At 36.0% G+C, this 23,870-nt stretch overlaps 1 protein-coding gene across 2 annotated transcripts in view; it reads right to left on the minus strand.

Moving 5' to 3' along the window:
• Positions 1 to 455: 455 nt before the first annotated feature.
• UBE2T (ubiquitin conjugating enzyme E2 T) overlaps positions 456 to 23,870 on the minus strand; it is a 43,604-nt gene continuing 20,189 nt past the window's right edge. For both annotated transcript variants that reach the window (XM_077157409.1, XM_077157408.1), the window contains exons 2-7: positions 13,442 to 13,621; positions 12,776 to 12,845; positions 3,308 to 3,413; positions 3,101 to 3,199; positions 2,880 to 2,963; positions 456 to 1,177 (exon numbers count right to left, since the gene is read on the minus strand). In XM_077157409.1, coding sequence (XP_077013524.1) covers positions 1,052 to 1,177; positions 2,880 to 2,963; positions 3,101 to 3,199; positions 3,308 to 3,413; positions 12,776 to 12,845; positions 13,442 to 13,550 — 594 coding nt within the window. In that variant the 5' untranslated portion in view covers positions 13,551 to 13,621 and the 3' untranslated portion in view covers positions 456 to 1,051. The remainder of the gene's footprint in view (positions 1,178 to 2,879; positions 2,964 to 3,100; positions 3,200 to 3,307; positions 3,414 to 12,775; positions 12,846 to 13,441; positions 13,622 to 23,870) is intronic.

Genomic DNA, 23,870 nt, shown 5'->3' on the forward strand with positions numbered 1-23,870 from the left:
TACAAAGTAATTCACAGGCTGATGAATGAAACTTGGATACTCAGAGATATATTCTAGGTGCACAGTACCTAGCCTTGATCTAAAATCATCAGTGCTTCACTAGGATATGAACAGGGACATTACAGTCTGTTTCTCTGTGTAGGCAGCTCTAATATCTACATTTCTCAAAAAGTCTTTCATTCAGCATGGGTAACCTCTTCCCACTTCAACTGATTTCTGCTCAAATCTGTTACCTCTCACATTCAAATAGTATAATAAAGATAAGTGTAGCAGAAAATCACATGTAGGGAATTCAAGTACTTATTGTGAAGAGTAGTACCTGGTATGAAATGAAGCTAGGGGGAAAGGGATTGTAACAATCCCTATTTTAAATTTGTATGATTATTTAATCCCAGGTCTGATTTTATTCAACATTATATTCTAAAACAACAGCACAACACTTGGCACACAGTAGGTCCTCAATAAATATTTGTTGAATGAACGCAAGTTATATTACAGCAATTGTGGTTAGCCATGTAAATCACAAAAAGTGAAAGCTGTAAAAAAATTTTTAAAATTTTAAAAAGGGCACATTACCTTTATTCACATGTTCTGTTAAAATTCTCCCCAAACCCAGACTCCCTGAAAGCCTAGTGGTAACTGAACTGTTTCTAGCAGCAATTTCACATTTATGTCAAACATTCATCTCCTGAATGATGGTGGTAAGTCAGCAAAATAAAGGACAACAATTCCAAATATTTTAACATTCTGATTATATAGCTTTCTGGCCAGTTCATTCCCAGACACACATTTCAGGATAAACACATAGTCACCATTACATGACTATTTATTTTTCAGGTTAAAGGTTTTAAAATATGTATGTACAAGATAAATAAAACAAACTAAACTCAGAGAATCATTGCAGTGAAGAATTCATAAATATATGGGGTCTGTTTTATAGGACACAAAATTATGTAATCAAATACAAAGAAACATTCAAGAAAGGAGGCAAATTAGACCACCTCAGTAAACAATGAAAATATATTAACTAAGATGGACCAGAACAAACCCCCTAAATATCAGGACGAAATTTTTTTTCTACTCCTCCCAGATACCCGGCTTTCTTTTTCTGTGCTGTGTTGTATACTCCTGAGTCAGGGGCCTCTGGTAGATTATGAGGCATCTCTTCCTCATCAGCCTAAGAAAGAGAAGATGGGAGAATACAACAAAGTTCACACAAATGCCAGAAAGGAGAAATGAAGCTCTGCGACATTCCTTCCAATTACTTCTTTGTTGCCTCTTGTATTTGATATTCCCTCCAAAAGCATATTCCTCAATCTTTTATATGTTTTAATTTTTTTTTTAATTTCTTTTCACAAACCATTGACCTCCTATGTGGGAGATGACAACCAGGGATGAAAGTCTCCCTGGCAGCTTGGAAGATGACCCTCAAGGATGAGCCTGGCCCTGGCACCATGGGATCAATAATGCCATCCCGACCAAAAGTGGGAAAAGAAGTGTAACAAATAAGGTATTAGTAGCTGAGAGAGTTCAAATAGAGCTGAGAGGCTACGCTGGAGATCACTCTTAGGCATGCTTCAGTTAGACACTGCTACCTATCATAACTTGCCAAATCCCAACCAAAACCATTCTTGCCAATGATAAAGAATACCTAGGACATTATATAAGATTCTACAAAGGTTCCATGCCCTAGGGTAACTCTCCAAAACCTACAACTTCCAAATGGGTTCCTGGACCAGATAAGTCCTGAAATGCAGAAGGTCAGCCCTTCCAGACCATCAACTAGTACCACCCTCCTATTCCATATTATCGACAGCTCCATCCAACATGAAAAAGTTAGTATGGGCATAGCCCAAATACTCCTAAAAACTGGAAGAAAGATCAAAGGTAATGGTAGAGTTGTACAGAGAAGGTCGGGTTTAACAAATGAGTCTAAATGCTGAATTATTATACTGAAATTTCTGTTGGCCTCCAGTACCTTAGAGAAGCTAGAAATAAAAACCTAAAATTGTGGAATTGTAACCCATTGTATAATAATTTAACTAATTATTGTGATGTACTTTGAAATTTTTTGCTTTTACGTATATATGCTATTTAAAGAGAAGGAGGAGTTTAATAGAGAAGATAGGATTTAACAAATGAGTATGACTGCTGAATCATTATATTGATATTTCTGTTAGTCTCCAGTGTCTTGGAGCAGCAGCTAGAAGAAAAACCAAAAAACTGTGGAACTGTAACCCATACCAAATTTTAAAATCTGCTCTATAATTACTTGTTAAAATTAACATGGAAATTTGTTGTTGTTTTTTGTATATATGCTATATTTCACAATTAAAAGAATTTCTTTTTGCAAGTAAAACAAATTTAACTTAATAAAATCTGAAGGATATTGCTATTCAGCAAGAATCAGGATGTACTAATCTCCATGTCCCTGCAATTTGTATTTTGTTAAATAAGTAAACACTACTAACTTAAATTGGTAAAGGTTTTTCTCCATCCATCAATGGCTCATAAGAAATATAAATTTTCTTCCCCCATCCCACAGCCCACTTTCTGCCATTCTTGCTAATAAAGTTCCCTTCTTGGTGTTAAAAAGAAAACTTTGATTCACTTCCCCCTATCCCCCCCAAAGAAGTATTTAAAAAAATCAACCAAATGCTGTCTGCCCTCTAGTGTTGTCAATATATAATTGCTAGAAAAAAATCTGTTGATGAGCTACTAGGCTATTTTGTTGAATTAGAAGGTTTCAATAGTAAAAAGGATCAACTAACTGTTTTAGATTATAGTATAAAGCTGGTAAATTTGATGAATATTACTTGTACATATATTCTTAATAGACTAACAATAATAGCAAAATCAGAGCTATACACACATCATACCTTCTGTTTCTGCCTTGCATGCTTCTCTGTCCACTGCTTGGCATTCTTGAGGAAGACTGGCTTATTATATTTAAATTCTGAAGACTGAGATGAAATCAAAGGAATAAATCAGTGGAGAAAAAACTGATACACAATGGTTTAAGCACCAGCTATCCCCATACAAGGAGAGCTAGGAAATAGAGAAATTAGGAAACATGCTGCAGAAGAAATGGGATACTTACTATGTCAGCCATGAGAGGATCATCAGGGTTGGGTTCTGACATGAGCAGCTGAATAGAAGTCAACACAGTTGCAATGTTGAGGGATGGTCTCCAGGCACCCTATATACAGACAGATGGGTAGCTGTTATTATATGACTAAGAATGTGACACTCTAATTCAGGTTTTATGGAAGAGGAAATCAGAGTCAACCCCTTACCCACCACTCACTTTTGGTGGTAATTTGAGAACATCTAGACAAATCCTTCCAGCAGAATCAATGTTTGGATGATAGATTGGAGTCAGAAATCGGATCTTAGGGGGTTCAAATGGGTACCTATGAAAGTATGGGACAGTGGATAGGATTTCAATATAATACTGCTTAATACATTATGAACAGTTTCCTGGTCACTGATGTAAAAAAAATAATGCTGCTATTATTGAAGACAGCCTTTGGAAGGCAAGCCCTCCATCCCTCAACTTTTTATTATGAAAAATTTCAAAAAATCAGAGAAGTTGAAATAATAGTATTAAAAACACCCATATAGAGGTTGGTCCAAGATGGTGGCTTAGTGAGCTGTGGAATTTAGTTCGTCTGCCACAGAAGCTAGTAAATAGCCAGGAACAGTACAGAACAACTTTGGGGCCACATCAGTGACACAACATACACCAGTCTGGTCAGGCTGGACCACTGTGATCCCACCCAGAACTCTGAGTCCCCCAAGTCATGGAGGCTGGCGCTCCTCCCTGATAGGCTGCTTCTCAGAGGGGAAAGGAAAGAGACTTTACTAACACCAAGGGGCTAAGCTCAACCAATCTCCAATTGTGGAATTAATTAACAAATTCTGACTACCAAAAATAGACCCACAGCTCAGCTGAACCTGGAGGAAAAGCTGAGGTTGATGGTTTTTGCCCCGGGGTAGAGGGGGCAGGACTGACAGAAAAAGAACCCACTGCCCCACCCCCAACCCCCCCCCCCCCCAAAAAAAAAATAGAGTTTTTTTCAGACTGGACAGCACAAACACTTGAAAAGGTCAGGGCCTTGAAGGAAAGGCGAGGGCACTAGGACCTGGAGATATATAGAGCAACATACCAATTTAGCTCTTGATTGGCAAACCTGAGGAATGGAGGGTGGGATGGGGTGGGGGTGGGATTGGGGGTAGGGTCCTGATCTGAAAAAGATTTTTTCTTTTCTTTTTTGTGGTTGTGTTTCTATGGCTTTACTGCTCTTTGCATACAACTGCAAGGCTTCTCAGGCTCCAACTGCCCCAGGCAAGGGCGAAATTAAGCTTGTCTGAGAGACACAGAGGGTGGTCAGATGAAAGGAAGTAATTCCCTGGAGACTGTGCCTTCCCCAGGAAGGTGGGGGGGTGCAGTTCAGGTGGAATCCCTCCCTCAAGGAATTCAGACCCCAAGGTCTGGAAAATTGAAGGAATTTAAGCTAGACTACAACCTCTCCTTTGTCTCCACCATGCCTCAGCAGGGAGAGTCTGCTGAAGTTAAAGGTACCACATCACTTTATGCTGGCAGACCCGCAGGCAGACAAGTGCCACACACTGGGCAGGACAGGAAAAATACAGAGTCTAGAGGAAAGCCTTTCAACCTGCTGGGTCTCAACCTCAGGGAAAACTGATGCAAGTGACTCTTTCCTCCTGACAGGAGGCCAGTCTAGTCTTGGAAAATCTGACTGGGGTCTACAATACCTAAGTAGACTTTCCTAAGGGGGGAAAAAGGCACTACACAGCATGGCAAGAAACAAGAACTGAAAAATTCTGTTATGTCAAAGAAAACCTATGCTAGAGGTTAAGAATAAGCTGAACTGAATGTCAAAGAACAGATAGACACAAAGTATCTAGCAAGAAAATCCTAGGTAAAAAAGTAAAAACAATCTCCAGAATAAACTAATTAAGGAAATTACATGTCTAGATACCAGCAAAAAATAATGAATCATACTAGGAAAATTGAAGATATGGCCCAGTAAAAGGAATAAACCAACAATTCAAATGAGATACAGAAGTTGAAACAATTAATTTAGGATGTTCAAATAGATATGGAAAATCTCATCAAAAATCAAATCAATGAACTGAGGGAAGATATAAAGAAGGCAAGGGACAAACAAAAAGAAGAAATCAAAAGTCTGAAAAAACAAGTCAAAGAACTTATGGGAATGAAAGACTCAGCAGAAGAGATAAAAAAAAAAAAAACAATGGAAATCTACAATGCTAGATTTCAAGAGGCAGAAGATAGGATTAGTGAACTGGAGGATGGGACATCTGAAATTCAACAACCAAAAGAAAATATAGGGAAAAGAATGGAAAAACATGAGTAGGGTCTCAGAGAATTGAATGACAACATGAAGCGCATGAATATACATGTTGTGGGTGTCCCAGGAGAAGAGAAGGGAAAAGGAAGAGAAAAACTAATGGAGGAAATTATCACTGAAAATTTCCCAACTCTCACGAAAGACTTAAAGTTACAGAGCCAAGAAATGCAGCGTACCCCAAACAGAACAGATCCAAAACTGATGTCAAACTTACTAACCAGAATGTCAGATGTCAAAGAGAAAGAGAGAATTTTGAACACAGCAAGAGAAAGGCAATCCATCACATAAAAGGGAAGCTCAATAAGACTACATGTAGATTTCTCAGCAGAAATCATGGAGGCAAGAAGACAGTGGTATGATATATTTAAAATACTAAAAGAGAAAAACTGCCAACCGAGAATTCTATATTCAGCAAAACTGTCCTTCAAAAATGAGGGGGAAATTAAAACATTTTCAGACAAAAAAAATCACTGAAAGAATTTGTGACCAAGCCTGGCTCTGCAAGAAATACTAAAGGAGCACTAGAGACAGATAGGAAAAGACAGGAGAGAGAGAGGTGTGGAGAAGAGTGTAGAAATGAAGACTATCAGTAAACCTAAAAAGAAGAAAAATTAGATATGACATGTAAAATCCAAAATCCAAAACGGTAGAAGAAAGTACCGCCGTTACAATAAAAACACTAAACGTAAATGGATTAAACTCCCCAATCAAAAGACACAAATTGGCAGAACGGATTAAAAAAAACAGGACCCATCTATATCCTATCTACAGGAGACATATTTTAGACCTAAAGATAAACAGGTTGAAAGTGAAAGGTTGGGAAAAGATATTTCATGCAAACAACAATCAGAAAAGAGCAGGAGTAGCTATACTAATCTCCAACAAATTAGACTTCAAAAGTAAAACAATTAAAAGAGACAAAGAAGGACACTATGTATTAATAAAAGGAACAATTCAACAAGAAGACATAACAATCATAAATATTTATGCACCGAGCCAGAGTGCTCCAAAATACACGAGGCAACACTGAAAATACTAAGAAGAGAAATAGACACATCTACGATGATCATTGGAGACTTCAATTCCCCTCTCTCATCCAGACAGAGGATCAATAAAGAAACAGATAATTTGAAAAATACAATAAATGAACTAGACTTAACAGACATTTATAGAACATTACACCGCACAACAGCAGGATACACCTTTTTCTCAAGTGCTGAAGGATCATTCTCAAAGACAGTCCATATGCTGGGTCACAAAGCAAGTCTCAATAAACTTGAAAAGACTGAAATCATACAAAACACTTTCTCAGATCATAAAGGAATGAAGTTGGAAATCAGTAATAGGCAGAGTGCAAGAAAATTCAGAAATATATGGATGTTTAACAACACACTCTTAAACAACCACTGGGTCAAGGAAGAAATTACAAGAGAAATCAGTAAATATCTAGAAGCAAATGAAAATGAAAACATAACCCATCAAATTTATAGGATGCAGCAAAGGCAATGCTAAGAGGGAAATTTATTGCCCTAAATGCCTTTATCAAAAAAGAAGAAAGAGCAAAAATCGAGGAATTTACTGTTCACTTGAAGAACTACAGAAAGAACAGCACACTAATCCCAAAGCAAGCAAAAGGAAAGAAATAACAAAGATTAGAGCAGAAATAAATGAAATTGAGAACATGAAAATAGAAAAAGTCAACAAAATCAAAAGTTGGTTCTATGAGAAAATCAGTAAGACTGATGAACCCTTAGCAAGGTTGACAAAAAGAAGAGAGAGGATGCAAATAAATAAAATTAAAAAAATGGAAGAGGAGACATAATCACTGACCCTGCAGAAATAAAGGATGTAATGAGAAGATACTATGAACAACTTTAGCTAATAAACTAGACAATGTAGATGAAATGGACAACTTTCTAGAAAGGCATGGCAACCAACATTGGCTCGAGAAGAAACAGACGACTTCAACAAACCAATCACAAGTAAAGATATCGAATTAGTCATTAAGAAGCTCCACTTCCAAAAGAGTCCAGGACCAGATGGCTTCACTTGTGACTCTACCAAACATTCAAGAAAGAATTAGTACCAATCCTGCTCAAAAAAATTGAAGAGGAGGGAAGGCTATCTAACTCATTCTATGAAGTCAACATCACATCACCCTCGTACCAAAGCCAGACAAAGATATTACAAAAAAAGAAAATTACAGACCAATCTCTCTAATGAATACAGATGCAGAAACCTTCAACAAAATTCTTGCAAATTGAATCCAGCAGCACAGTAAAAGAATTATACACCATGACCAAGGAGGATTCATCCCAGGTATGCAAGGATGGTTCAACATAGGAAATCAATTAGTGTAATACATTATATCAACAAATCAAAGCAGAAAAACCATATGATCATCTCAATGGATCGGAAAAGGCACCTGAGAAAATTCAACAACCTTTCTTGTTAAAAACACTTCAAAGGATAGGAATAGAAGGGAACTTCCTCAACAGGATAAAGGGAATATATGAAAAACCCACAGCTAACATCATCCTCAATGGGGAAAAACTGAAAACTTTCTCCCTGAGATCAGGAAAAAGACAAGGATGTCCACTGTTCACCACTGTTATTCAACATTGTGTTGGAAGCTCTAGCCAGAAAAATTAGACAAGAAAAAGAAATTAAAAAGGCATCAAATTTGGGAAGAAAGAAGTATACCTCACTGTTTGCTGATGATATGATACTATATGACAAAAACCCTGAAAAACCCACAGCAAAACCACTAGAATACAGCAAAGTGGTAGGTTAATGTCAACACCCAAAAATCTGTAGTGTTTCTATACACTAGTAATGAGCAATCTGAGGGGAAAATCAAGAAAAAAATTCCATCTACAATTGCAACCAAAAGAATAAAATATTTAGGAATAAATTTAACTAAGGATACAAAAAACCTATACAAAGAAAACTATAAGAAATTGCTAAAAGAAATCACAGAAGACCTAAATAAATGGAAGAGTGTACTGTGTTCATGGATTGGAAGACTAAATATAGTTAAGATGTCAATTCTACCTAAATCGATTTACAGATTTGTGTTATCTGTTTCTGAATTTTTACAATCAGTCCTGTTGCTCCAGTTACCCAATATCTACCCTATTATCTCCTGATGGCATCTGTTCTTAACTGAAATTCTCCAAGTCCATTCAGCAATGTTAGTTCATATCAGTGAGACCATACGATATTTGTCTTTTGGTTTCTGGCTAATCTCGCTTAGCATAATTTCCTCAACATCCATCCATGTTGTTACATGCTTCATGACTTTATTCTGTCTTAAAGTTGCATAATATTTCAATGTATGTATATACCACAGCTTGTTTAGTCAAGTCTACTGCAGTGAATGCAATACCAATTAAAATTCCAAAACCTTACTTTTCAGAAATAGAAAAACCGATAACCAAATTTATCTGGAAGGGTGGGGTGTCCCGAATAGCTAAAAATATCCTGAGAAGGAAAAATGAAGTTGGAGGTCTCACACTACCTGACTTTAAGGCATATTGAGAAGCTACAGTGGTCAAAACAGCATGGTACTGGCATAAACATAGATACACTGACCAACAGAATCAAATAGTGTTCAGATATAGACCCTCTCATCTATGGTCAATTGATCTTTGATAAGGCAGTCAAGCCAATTCACCTGGGACAGAACAGTCTCTTCAATAAATGGTGCCTGGAGAACTGGATATCCACATGTAAAAGAATGAAAGAGGATCCAAATCTCACACCCTATACAAAAATTAGCTCAAAATGGATCAGAGACCTAAACATTAGATCTATGACCATAAAACTTTCAGAAGAAAATGTAGGGAAATTATCTTATAAATCTTATAATAGGAGCTGATTTCCTAGATCTTACACCCAAAGCACAAGCAATGAAGAAAGAAATAGATAAATGGGAACTTCTCAAAATTAAACACTTTTGTGCATCAAAGAACTTTGTCAAGAAAGTAAAATGACAGCCTACAAAATGGGAGTCAATATTTGGAAATGATATATCTGATAAGTGTCTAGTATCCAGAATATATAAAGAGATTGTTCAACTCAACAAGAAAAAAGACAGACAACCCAATTACAAAATGGGCAAAAGACATAAACAGACACTTCTCAGAAGATGAAATACAAATGGCTAAAAGGCACATGAAAAGATAGAAGCTCAATTTCCCTGGCTATTAGGGAAATGCAAATCAAAACCACAATGAGTGGGTGCACTGGTAGTTCAGTGATCAGAATGCCCGCCTTCTATGTGGGAGACCCAGGTTCGATTCCCAGACCATGCACCAAACAAAGAAACAAACAAAAAACAATCCACAATCATCTCACACCCACCAGAATGGCCATTATCAATAAAACAGAAAATGCCAAGTGCTGGAGAGGATGTGGAGAAAGTGGTACACTTATCCACTGTTGGTGGGAATGTAAAATGGTACAACCACTGTGGAAAGCAGTTTGGCGGTTCTCAGGAAGCTAAGTATAGAACTGCCGTATGATCCAGCAATATCATTGCTAGGTACCTATTCAGAGGATATGAGGGGAAGGACACAGACATTTGCATACCAATGTTTATAGCAGCATTATTTACAATTGCCAAGAGATGGAGTTAGCGCAAATGTCCATCAACATACGAGTGGCTAAACAAGCTGTGGTATATACATACAATGGAATATTATGCAGCTTTAAGACAGAATAAAGTCATGAAGCATGTAATGACGTGGATGGACATTGAGGAAATTATGCTGAGTGAGATTAGCCAGAAACCAAAGGACAAATACTGTATGGTATCATTGATATGAACTAACATTACTGAATGAACTTGGAGAATTTCAGTTAAGAACAGACGCCATCAGGAGATAATAGGGTAGATATTGGGTAACTTGAGCAACAGGACTGATTGTAAAAATTCAGAAACAGATAGCACAATACTTCTTTACTGTAGCACAATGTTAGTACACTGAATGAAGGTGAATGTGAGAACGATAAGACGGAAGAGGGCTGGGGGCACAAATGAAACCAGAAGGAAAGATAGATGATAAAGACTGAGGTGGTATACTCTAGGAATGCCTAGTGTGTACAATGATAGTGACTAAATGTACAAATTAAAAAATGCTTTTGCATGAAGAAGAGCAAAGGAATGTTAATATTGCAGGGTACTGAAAATAGATGGTAGTTCATATTTTCAAACTTTAAGTTTTGTGTGAGATTAAAGCAAAAAATGTTTATTTGGTAAAAAATTTATATTTTGACTAGTCCATTTCCTAATATAACTTATATGGACAGTGTGATTGGAGTCTGTAAGTACATGGAACATTGAATAGGGCATGAGATTTTGTACGTTTGACCAGAGTGATGCCCCGATAAATCCTAGAGTGATTTGAACAGTGAGTAAAAAAATATTTGCAACATCCCCTTGGGAGAATGGCGAGAAAGGGGGAAAATTCAACTTCCTCCTTTGGAGAATTCCTAATATTCTCGCAAGCAGTGGGGACAACCAAATCAATAGGCCGAGCCCTCAATTTGGGGGTTTGTTCATATGAATTAATCCCTGCAAAGGATATAATACTTATTATACTTATACTTAAAATTAGGCCTAAGAATCAGCCCCAGAGAACTTCTTTTGGTGCTTAGATGAGGCCTATGTCTCTCCCAGCCAATATGGCAAGCAAACTCACTGCCCTCCCCCTCTCTACGTGGGACATGACTCCAAAGGGGGTAAATCTCCCTGGCATTGTGAGACAGAAACCCTAGAATGAGCTGGGACTCAGCACCAAGGGATTGAGAAAACATTCTCGACTGAAAGGGGGAAGAGAGAAATGAGACAAAATAAAGTGTCAGTGGCTGAGGGATTTCAGAGTTGAAAGGTTTTCCTGGAGGTTATTCTTATGCATTTTATCGATATTTCTCTTTTAGTTTAAGGTGTATTAGAGAGGCTAGAGGGAAATGCCTGACATTGTAGAGCTGTGTTCCAGTAGCCACGTTTCTTGAAGATGAGTGTATAATGATATAGCTTTCACAATGTAACTATGTGGTGTGAAAACCTTGTGTTGAATGCTCCTTTTATCTATGATATTAACAGATGACTAAAAAATATGGATTAAAAATAAATAATAGGGGGAACAAATGTTAAAATAAATTGAGTAGACTGAAATACTGGTGAACAATGAAAGGGAGTGGTAAGGGATATAGGGAAAAAACAGGGGGAACAAAGGTTAAAATCTATGCAGTAGATGGAAATACTAGTGTTCAATGAGAGAAGGGTTATGGTATGTGTGTTTTTTTTTCTTTTTATTTCTTTTTCTGGAGTGATGCAAATACTCTAAAAAATGATCATGGTGATGAATATACTACTATGTGGTGATACTGTGAGCCACCGATTGTACACCATACACAGTATGTTTGTATGTTAAGAATGCTCATGTTTGTATGTTTTCTTGGTGTGATAATACAAAATAAAGAAATTAAAAAACAAATAGGGCAGGCCACAGTGGCTCAGTGGCAGAGTTCTCTCCTGTCATGCCAGAGAACCAGTTCAATTCCTGGTGCCTGCCCATGCAAAAAAACGAAACAAAACAAACAAAAAAAACACCCATATACCCCCCATCTGGATTCAAGCCACTTTACCTACTAAATACTTCAGCACATATCTCTTATTCTTATAAGCCTCTATGTAACTGTAATACTGTTATTACACCTATGATAAATTCTTTAAATATTTTTATTCAGAAATGTCCACATACATACATTCCAACCACACCCATGATAAATTTAAAATAATACACCAATACTATCTACTTTTCAGTCTATATTCAGATTTCCTGTATTGCCCCCAAAATGTCTTTTATAGCTGAGTTTTTCAAATCAGGCTCTAATAAAGATTTATACACTGCCATTTTGTTATGATGTCTCTTTAGCATGAAGCAAATCTTAGAAAATTCCCAGGCTATTTTTAGAACTGATATACCACATGATTAAGCTATCTCTCTCAGGACTGTGAACAAGTTTGGCCACGGTTTGGCCTGTTAAACAGATGTCTACACTTCAACAAGTAGATATTCATTTCTTTCTCTTTCCCATTCTGCAAGGACTACTTCAACAAAACTTTTCTTATAAGAGTCTTAAAGGAGACTTGACTTAAAAAGGGCCTTAGGCATGATCTAGCCCATTATTTAGAGAAGGAAACCAAACTCCAGACAGAGAAAAATAACTTGCCCAAGGCCACATTAAGACCTGGGATTAAAACCCAGGTCCTTTAACTCTTAGAGTTAATGCTCTACCGAATACAGTGCTCTGTATTCCAATAACTAAACTTTACCCTCTATTCTTAGAATCAAATTCACACTAACCTTTCAGGAACGATAACTTCCAGCTTGAAAATACCTTTTTCATAAGGTGTGTTGGCCCCACCTACTATTTCTTAAAAGATAAAAAAAAAGTTAAAAGGAAATCAAATGATCTGAATTACCATACCATGTGGACAACATGGGGCTATGGTCCTAATAAAGAAACTGAGGCTAAATCAGTAATTCACTCTTAGGGCTTTAACAAGTCCTCATGCAATGCACAATGATGCTGATGTACCCTAAAAGTTGGTGTCAAGGAAGGACATACAGAAGATCTAAAACAGAAGGTAGAAAATGCTAGTCACAGACCAAATACAACCTGCATTTTCCTAATTTGTTTGGAACACAGTATTCTAATCATTTATACTTTCTGCTTGGCCTCCCAGACACTTGAAATGGTGATCTTTGGTCTAAACATCTGCTACTTCAAAGCAGATGCACAAATCTTGGGTATAAATCACTAAAAAATGTAATAAAAGGCCATAGAAGCAAGAGATGCCAAGCAAATCTTTTAGGAATGCAAACAAATGAAGACAGAAAGATGGTATGGCACTTTGAAATGAAATTATTCCCTACTTTAGAAGGATATACAAATGTTTGAATTTCAACACAGAATCTTTAATATGGTCATGACTCTCATCTTAGACATGTTGCAATAATAATACCCACGAGCTTGGAGATCATCTGTTTGGTCCTTTTCTTGCCAGCATGTGATGCCTGGAGGTGGCTCTGTGGCTAACAGGCTGAGCTCTCTCTTCAGACGTGAAGATCTCTGCATGATTTCCAAGTTAAAGTAACCCCACACAGTTCACCACTCCACACGAAGAGCTCGCTGGGATTCACTCTTCACTATGGGAGAAAAGAGAAACAATGAAATAGCAATAGTACCTGTGGCATTTTCAGTACATGACATTGATTTAGTGAAGGAAAAATAGATTCCTCTTATTAATCCCTACCCTGACAAAGGAGCCTGAGTTTTTTGCATATCCTTCTTGTGAACTTTTCTGTTTAAGCAAATAAGTTAAAAAAATGAAGAATTAAAACTGCAAAAAAGCTCTACAAACAACAGAAACAACAAAAGGTTTTAATTAATGTCTGTTTCCACTGATAAATTATAAATTTATTATAAATTATTATCATAAATTATTACACTATAAATTCATGTGGACAGGGTCTAGGTTTGATTTTGTTCACCATTGTATCCTTGTCATGCCTGGTGTAGTAAGGAAGTGTATATATGCTGTGAAGGAGCATGATACCGATAGTCAACATGAAGGACTCTGCCTCTGAGATACTCATAAACTAATGCTTAAATGTCTGAGGTTCTTTCCATGTATTGTGGATTCCATTTCCACCCAATTCTTCAGGTATCAATTATTCCATCTCTCTCCAGTATTTCCAATCTTACCCATCAACATTCAAATCTTTTCAAGTCTCTTTTATCTAAAACAAAGAACCACATGCATATCCACTCAACATGCCTTTCAACAAGTTCTTCCTTTACCCACTTACTGCTCAGACAAGATTTGAATCCTTCGATATACACATTTTCTTGTGTGCATTACAGAATTTTTCCTTATGTCCTAACTTAAAGATTTTTTTTTACATTTTTTTAAGTGTTTCATAATTATGCCTTTAAAATTTACATCCTCAACCCACTGGGAGTTATTTTTTGTATATGGCGTGAGGTAGGAGTTTGTTTTAGTTTGTTAAAGCTGCCGAATGCAATATACCAGAAACAGAATGGCGTTTAAAAAGCGAATTCATCAAGTTGCAAGTTTACAGTTCTAAGACTGTGAAAATGTCCAAATTAAGGCACCAGCAAGAGGTTACCTTCACTCAAGAAAGGCTGATGCCATCCAGAACACCTCTGTCAGCTGGGATGGTATGTGGTTGACATGTGCTGGGGGTCTTTGGCTTCTAGACACCTGTCAGCTGGGAAGGCACATGCAACATCTGCTAGCTTTCTCTCCTATCTTCTCGCTTCATGATTTTGGGGGTGTTTTTCCTCTGCAGCTCCAAAGGTCTTTGGCTGTGTGGGCTCTAAAGCTTTTTCCAAAATGGTTCCCTCTTGGTTTCTTCTTTTTTCTTTTTGCATAGGCAGGCACTGGAAACTGAACCCGGATCTCTGGCATGGTAGGTGAGAACTCTACCACTGGGCCACTGTGGCCTGCCCCCAAAATAGTTTCCTCTTAAAGGACTCCAGTAAGCAACTTCACCTTGAATGGGTGGGGACATATCTTCATGGAAACCACCCAATCAAAAGATCCCACCCACAACTGGGTGGGTCACATCTCTATGGAAACATCTTAATAAGAAAGATCCCACACAACAATATTGAATTAGGATTAAAGAACATGGATATTTTCTGGGGTACACAATAGTTTCAAACCAGCATAAAGTCCAATCTTAATTTTTCTTCCCACCTCAATAACCAATTGTCTCAGCACTAATTATTGAAAAATCTGAACTTTCCCTGTTGCTATGTCATAAATTAAATATTCACATGTGTGGATCAGTTTGGTACTAATTTCTTCCATTGGTCAACTGGATTATCCTTGAGCCAATACACCACTGTTTTAAGTCAAATGCTTCCACCACGTTCTTTTTAGAAATGTCTTCTTATTCTTGGCCCTTACTCTTCCATATAAATTTTAGAATTAGCTCATAAAAATCCATGAACAAATATATACACAGAATCCTGTTGTGATTTGGACTGTAATTGCACTGACAATAGATAATTTGGAGAGTACTAACATCTTTGTGATACTGAGTTCTGCAATCCATGAACATGCTATGTTTTTTGCATTCAAGACATTTTAAATGCTTTTCCAATAGTTTTATCATGTTCTCTATACAGGTCTTATTTGGATTTTGTTGGGTTTATTTTTTATATCTCTTTAAAAACTACATTTTCTATTTCTTACCAGAGAATATAAATAAAATTTTTTTTTAACCCAAACCTTAGTAATATCAATGATGAATATATTTGGTGAGTGGAGTGGGGTAATTCCACATAGCCAACCATATCATCCACAAATAATCAGTTTTAGTTCTTATTTTCCAATACTTTTCCTTGCCTTCTATTCTGGCCATAATTTCCAGTAAAGTTGAAATGAAGAGCTGGTGGTTCATATTCTTGTCCTATTTTTAACCTTAAAGAGAAAGCTCTCAACACTATGCTTATGGGTAAGTTCCACCTATAATTTTCCTTTCTCATTTTGTTCTTATCAACTATAGGTATCAAGGTTATGCTAGCCTCCTATAATGAGTTAGGAAGTGTTGTCTATTTACAATTATAGAATAGTCTGTTAAGATTGGAATTATTTGTTCCTAGGATGCTTGGCAGAATTTCATTTAGTCCTGGTGCTTTCACTGTGAGAAACGCTTAAACTAAAAATCCAAAATCTTGAAATATTACAGAACTATTTGAGTTTTCTATTTCTTCTTTGGCAAGTTCAAAATTCCCAGGAATAAAATAAAACTATTTTATCCAGTTTTAAATTTAGCTGAATAATATTGTTTTTTTATCTTTGCCACCTCTGTGGTTATGCTTCTATTTTAATTTCTAACAATGTTTACCAGTGCCATCTTTTTTTTCCTTTTGATCAATCTTGCCAGGCATTGTGTCAATCTTATTAGTCTTGGCAATGTACATTTTATAATCCAATTAGAAATGTATTTTTCTCTTTCAATAATTTCTATCTTACCTATTTCCATCCTTCTAAGATTTTTTTTTAACCTTGAGTGGTATGCTTAATTTTTTGTCTTTCTCCTTCTCCATTTTAAACTTTTAAGACAATAAATTGCCTTCTAAGTACCACTGCATCCCAAAGTTTTAATACATGGAATAGTTTTTATTCTTCTCTTCTCAATATTTTCTAAATACCATGCTTTCTTTTAAAATAAAATTTTTTATTGACACATCTTCACCCACATACAGTCCAAGCATGGTGTACAATCAATGGCTCACAATAACACAGTTGTGTATTCATCACTATAAACACTTTAAGAACACTATAATGATTTCTTGGTACATCAATTATTTAGAAATAGATTTCTAATTTTTAAATATGCAGGTTGTTCTAGTCTGCCAAAACTGCCAGAATGCAATTCACCAGAGATGGACTGGCTTTTAATAAAAGGGGATTTATTTAGTTAAAAACGTACAGTTCTTCAGAGGAAAGGCAGTTAACTTTCATCTGAGGTTCTCTCTTACACGGGACGGCACAAGGCAATCTCTGCTGGCCTTCTGTTCAGGCTTCTGGGTTCCAACAGCTTTCCCTGGGGTGATTCCTTTCTGCATCTCCAAGGGTCTGGGCTGAGCTGTGAGTGCTGAGATGAGATATGCTGAGCTGCTTGGGCTGTGCTGCACTGAGTTCTCTCTTTTAAGCTTCCCATGAATTTAATTAAACATCACTAATTGAGAAAGGCACTCCCCTTAGAAACTGCAGATGTAAACAGCCATAGATGAGTTTCACAAGCTAGTGATTCAAATCCACAGCAGCAGAACTAGGCACCATCACCTGGCCAAGTTGACACATGAACCTAACTACCACACAGGGGTTTTCTAGTAATATTTGCTACTGACTTCTAATACATGGTTAGAGAATAACCATATATTCTCAATATCTTAGTTACTTGGGGCAGTGTTCTATATATGCCCATTAGATAAGTTAATTGTGTTGTTGGTGTTTTCTACATCTTCACTGATTTTTTTCCCCTGTGAGATCTATTAATTATTGAGTGACATTTAAATGACAGATCAGTATGATGTTCGGTCTATTATTTCCCTTGTAGTTTTGTTGGTTTTTTTCCCTCATATTTTTAGGCTAGGTTAGGCTATTAGAAACATACAGTTTAGAAATGTTACATATTGCTAGCAAATTATAGCTTTTATCATTATTTCAGACCCTTTGCTTTCTAGTAATGTTTTTCCTTATGTAAATTTGTACTAAAGCTATCCTAGCTTTCTCCTGGTTGCTATTTGCCTGAGACAACATTTTCCATCTTTTATTTTCAACCTTTCTGTATCTTTAGGTTATAAATGTGCCTCTTATATATATCTGGATTTTTAAAATCTCAGTGTTTTATATAGTCTAATCTTTACCCTTTAACAGAAATATTTAGAACTTTTGCAACCATCAATTTATCAGTTATCTATTGCTATAATGTTTTATTCATTCATAATTCTCTGAGCCAGCAACTTGAGCTGGGCTTATCTAAACAGTTCTTTTCTTGGTCTTTGTTCTAGTTTGCTAGCTGCTGGAATGCAATATACCAGAATCAAAATGGCTTTTTTTAAAAAGGGGAATTTAATAAATTACTAGTTTATAGTTCTAAGGCTGAGAAAATGTCCCAATTAAAGCAAGTCTATGGAGATACCTTGGTTCAAGAAAGCCGATGAGAGATGCAGAGAGAGCAGAGAATGCTGTAGCACCACGAAGCAGAGTCCACGAGCCAGCAACCTTTGGAGATGAAGAAGGAAAACACCTCCTGGGGAGCTTCATGAAACCGGAAGCCAGGAGAGAAAGCTAGCAGATGACACCGTGTTTACCACGTGCCCTTCCAGCTAAGAGAGAAGCCCTGACTGTGTTCACCATGTGTCTTTTCACTTGAGAGAGACCCTGAACTTCATCAGCCTTGTTGAACCAAGGTATCTTTCCCTGGATGCCTTAGATTGAATATTTCTATAGACTTGTTTTAATTGGGACATTTTCTCAGCCTTAGAACTGTAAACTAGCAACTTGTTAAATTCCCATTTTAAAAGCCATTCCATTCCTGGTATATTGCATTCCAGCAGCTAGCAAACTAGAACAGGGTCAAAGATGGTCATTGATCATTAAATACTGATAAAGGGGTAAATTCAACAGGAAAGTATAACAATTATAAATATATATGCACCAAACAGAAGAGCCCAAAGTATATGAAGCAAATACTGACAGATTTGAAGGGAGAAATTAACAGTTCTACCTTAATAGGAAGTGACTTCAACACACAACTTTCAATAATTGATATCATGAAAATACAACATACCAAAAACTTATGATGCAGTAAAGGCAGTTCTGAGATGAGAATGTATCATTCTAAGGCTTGCATCAAAAAGGAGGAAAAATCCAAATCTGAGACCTAACCTCTAAACTGGAAAAACTACACAAAGAAGAGGATATTAAACCCAAAGCAAGCAGAAGAAAGGAAGCAACAGTTAGAATAGTGAAAAATGAAATTAAAAAGATGAACACACACAACTAAGGGAATCAACAAAACTAAAACTGCATTCTTTCAAAATATCAATAAAATTTACAAATCTTTAGCTAGTCTGATGAAAATGCAGAGAAAGGGGGATGTAAGTGAGGGAGAAGATGCAAATTGTGAAATTCAGAAATGAAAAGGAGGACATTACTACTGATCCCACTGAAACAAAAAGGAATATAAGAGGATACTATTTAAAAAAACATTATGAATAAAATGGACTTTTTCTTAAAATTGCACAAACTACTTTCATTGACTCAGGAAGGAATCACACATCTCAATAAACCAGTTATTAGCAAAGGATCTCAAAAAGTCATAAAAAAACCTCCCCCAAAAAAGAAAAAACGCAGAATCAGATCAATGGCTTCATGGGGGGAATCTACTGAACATTCCAAGGAGACTTAACCCCAGTTGTGCTCACAATCTTCCAAAACTTAAAGAGGATGGGATATTCCTTAATTCATTCTATGAGTCCAAATCACTTTCATATCAAAGTAAGATAAGGATATCACAGGGGAGGACAGAAAAAAAAACTACAGACAGTATCTCTTATGGATATAAATGCAAAAATCGTCAGCAAAGTACTAGCAAACCACATCCAACAACATATTAAAGCATTAGATAGCATCAAGTGGGATTTATCCCTGTCATACAAGATTGGTTCAACATAAGAAAATCAGTTAATGTGATAAACCACATAAACAGAATGAACAGGAAAAACACATCACACAATTGACGCAGAAAAGGCATTTGACAAAATGCAATTCTCTTTGATACTAAAAAAAAATCAGAACACTAGAAACAGAAGGAAATTTCAACATAATAAATGGCATATATGAAAAGTTCACAGCTAACATCCTATTTAATGGTGAAAGACTTAAAATGTTCCCTCTAAGATCAGGAACAAGTCAAGTTGAATAAGTACCATTCTTATTCAACATTGTACTGGAAATTCTGACTGAGAACATTTAGGCAAGAAAATAAATAGAGGGCATGAAATTGAAAAATAAGAATATTTCCCTATTTGTAGGTGATGTGATCCTATATACAGAATACCCTGAAAAATCCACAACAAAGTTCCTAAAGCTGATAAATGAATTTAGCAAAGCAGCAGGGTTGAAGATCTATACCCCAAAATCAGTAGTGTTTCTGTATTCAAGCAATGAACAATTGGAAGAAGATATCAAGAAAAAAAAAGTCATTCTCAAGAGCAACCAAAATAATCAAATATCTAGAAGGAAATCAAACCAAGGATAGAAAGGACTTGTAAACAGAAACCTACAGAATATTGCTAAAAAAATTAAAGAAGACATAAGTAAATAGAAGGACTTTCCATGTTCATGTATTGGAAGACCAACTATTAGTAAGACGTCGATACTACCTAAAACATTTTAGAGAGTCAGTGCAATCCAATCAAAATTCCAACCTTCTTTGAAGAAACGGAAAAGCCAATCAACAAATTTGTATGGAAGGGTAACTTGCCAGAATACTTAAAGCCACCCTGATAAAGGAGAACAAAGTTGGAGAATTCACACTTTATTGATCTTAAAAGTTAATACAAAGCCACAGTAATAAAAACATCATAGTACTGGCAAAAGGACTGACATATAGGGCAATGGAATTGAATCAAGAGCTCAGAAATAGACCCTCATGTTTATGGCCAACTGATTTTTGACAAAGTGGCAAAGAACACTCAATTGGAAAAGAATGGTCTCTTCAACAAATGGTGCTGGGAAAACTGGATATCTATTTGCAAAAAAAAAAAATAATAATAAGGAGGAGGACCCCTACTTCACACCATATGCAAAAATCAATGCAAAATGGATAAAATATCTTAATATAATACTTAGAATTATCAAACTCGTAGATGAAAACATACGGGAGCATCTTTAGGACTTTAACAACAAAATGACAAACAACCCAATTTAATAATGGGCAAAATAATTGAACAGACAACTCTCCAAAGAAGACATGCAAATGGACAGAAAGCTCATGAAAAGATGCTCAGCATCATTAGCCATCAGGGAAATGCAAATCAAAACTACAATGAGATACCAGTTCACACCCACTAGATTATATTATAAAAATATTGTTATAAAATATATTACAAAAATATATAATTTATATATGATTCACATTTTATAAATATATTATAAAAAAGAAAAACAGAAAAATAATAAGTGTCAGAGAGATGTGGAGAAAGAGGGACATCATTCACTGCTGGTGGCAATTGTATGTGGTGCAGCTGCTGTGGAAAACCATTTGGCAGTTCCTCAGAAAACTAAGTATAAAACTACAATATGATTCTGAAATCCCAATACTAGGTAGACTCAAAGGAATTAAAAGCAGGGACTCAAATAGATATTTGCACACCAATGTTCATAGCAGCATTGTTCACAATTGGTCAGAGGAAAGCAACCCAAGTGCCCATCATCAACCAATGAATAGATAAATAAAATGTGATCTATAGATGCCATGCAATATTATTCAGCCATAGAAAGCTACTGGAAGTCCTGGTATATGCGGCAAGATGAATGAACCTTGATGACATCATATTCAGTGAAATAAGCCAGCCATGAAAGGACAACTATTGTATGATTTCACTGATTTGAAGAAATTAGAATAATTAAACTCATAGAGTTGAACCTAGAATATAGGTTAGTAGGGGACAGGCTGATGATAGGGAATGGGAAGTTGAGCCTTAAAATATAAGATTCCTGTTTGAAATGATGGAAATGTTTTGGTAATGGATGGTAGTGATGGTAGCATACATTGTGAACTCAATTAAGAGCACTGGAATATATATCTGAATAAGATGAAAAAAGGGAAATATCAGATTTTATATGTGGTGACAGAATAAACTTTTTAAAAACCCATGGAACTATACTACACAGGGAACCCTAAGTTAGTCCGTGGTTTTTAACTAGTAGTACAATTATATAAATTTGCTATTGTCAATTGTAAAAAACGGTCCAAACCAATGCAAGTTGTTTTTGGTGGTGTGCAGTTTTGGTGGGCTCCTGTATTTTATGCATGCTTGTTCCATAAACCCACAACTTACCTAATAAAGTGTGATGGTCAGGTTCATGTGTCAGCTTAGCCAGGTAATGCTGTCCAGTTGTCTGTTCAAGAAAGCACTGGCCTAACTGGTACTGTGAGGATGTTTTGTGCACTTAAATCATCAATAAATTGATTGCATTCATGGGTGACTACATCTATCATCAACTAGGGAGATTGTCTTCAGCAATGAGAGAGGATTCGCCAATCAGCTGAAGGCTTTAAAAGGAAAAGTAATGACTTCAGCAGTCAGAAGAGAATTTTCATCTTGGCTTCAGGCAGCCACTTCTCCTGGGTAATTCATCAAAAACCTTCATTGGAGTTGTTAGTTTACAGCTTGCGCTATGCAATTTGAACTTATGCATTCCCACAGTTGCATGAGACAGTTTTATAAAATCTCATAATATTTACATATATCTATGTTGGTTCTGTTCCTCTAAAGAATCCTGACAAATACATTAAAAAAAATAAAATACAAATAATAGCAAAACAAGTAAAATTAAAACATTAGTTTTAAATTCATTTTCCCAAGTTAAAATTTTAAGAAAGGGATTGTATAACTTTATATCTACATATATAAAGAAGAGAACATTACCTATAATCCAAGTCTGTCCAGAGAAAAAGCCTAATGACATCTTTTAGTCTTTCTATCACATAAAATGTACCACCATTCATTTAACCAATCTCTTTGGGTATTTAAGTTTATAATTTTTCCAAAATGAAAATAAAATGAACATAACATTTGCATACATAAAATATTAAGTGTGTCAAATATATAAAATTTTCAAATATAAATGTAAATAATATATGGACATTTTCAACATGATTTTTACTTTAAATATAACATCATTTAATGGAAGTGGTATTACTACTTCAGTGTAGAGATGTACTCATACATATTAGTGTGAATAGTCTGTTTTATATCCATTTATAATATATATACAGTGTTGTATCAAAGTTGTGATCTTTTGACATTTGAATATTTCCTATATTGATAAATGTCGTTCAAAAATTATTTTTAACAGCTGCATACTCCAGAGTATGGATGTATTATAATTTATTTAATCATACTCTTATTTTGGACATGTTTTCCCAGCTATCATAAGTAACACTTTTATGATTACTAGGAATTCACCAGAATGTAAGACAAAAACAGCTGGGGTCATTAATTGTTCACTGTTTTATCTCTGGTGCCTAGAATAGTGACCGGAACATACCAGTGTTGAATGTGTACTGAATGAATGAGAAATGATTGAATGAATGAACGCAATATGCTTTGGTTCACATTGTTGGACACAATTTCTTTGAGATACGTTTTCTGGGGAACAATTTTAAAGCAGAATTACTGCAATCAAACTATAACAGTACCTTTGATGCTCTTGATAAATATTTTTAAGTGGGTATATTAGTTTATCTTAAAGTAATCAGTGTGAAAATATAACTTAATTCTATGAAAAAAAAAAAGAAAGCTGATGAAGTTCAGGGTTTCTCTCTCAAATGAGAAGGCACATGGGGAACACAGTCAGGGCTTCTCTCTCTGCTGGAAGGGCACATGGTGAACACGGTGTCATCTGCTAGCTTTCTGTCCTGGCTTCTGGTTTCATGAAGCTCCCTGGGAGGTGTTTTCCTTCTTCATCTCCAAAGGTCGCTGGCTGGTGGACTCTGCTTCTTGTGGCTAGGTCATTCTGCTCTGCTCTCTCTGAAACTTTCAATCTCCAAAATCTTTCCTCTTTTATAGGACTCCAGAAACGTATCAAGACCCACCCAAATGGGTGGAGACTAGTCCATC

This window comes from Tamandua tetradactyla, chromosome 4 (assembly GCF_023851605.1).
Source record: "Tamandua tetradactyla isolate mTamTet1 chromosome 4, mTamTet1.pri, whole genome shotgun sequence".
NCBI lineage: Eukaryota > Metazoa > Chordata > Mammalia > Pilosa > Myrmecophagidae > Tamandua > Tamandua tetradactyla.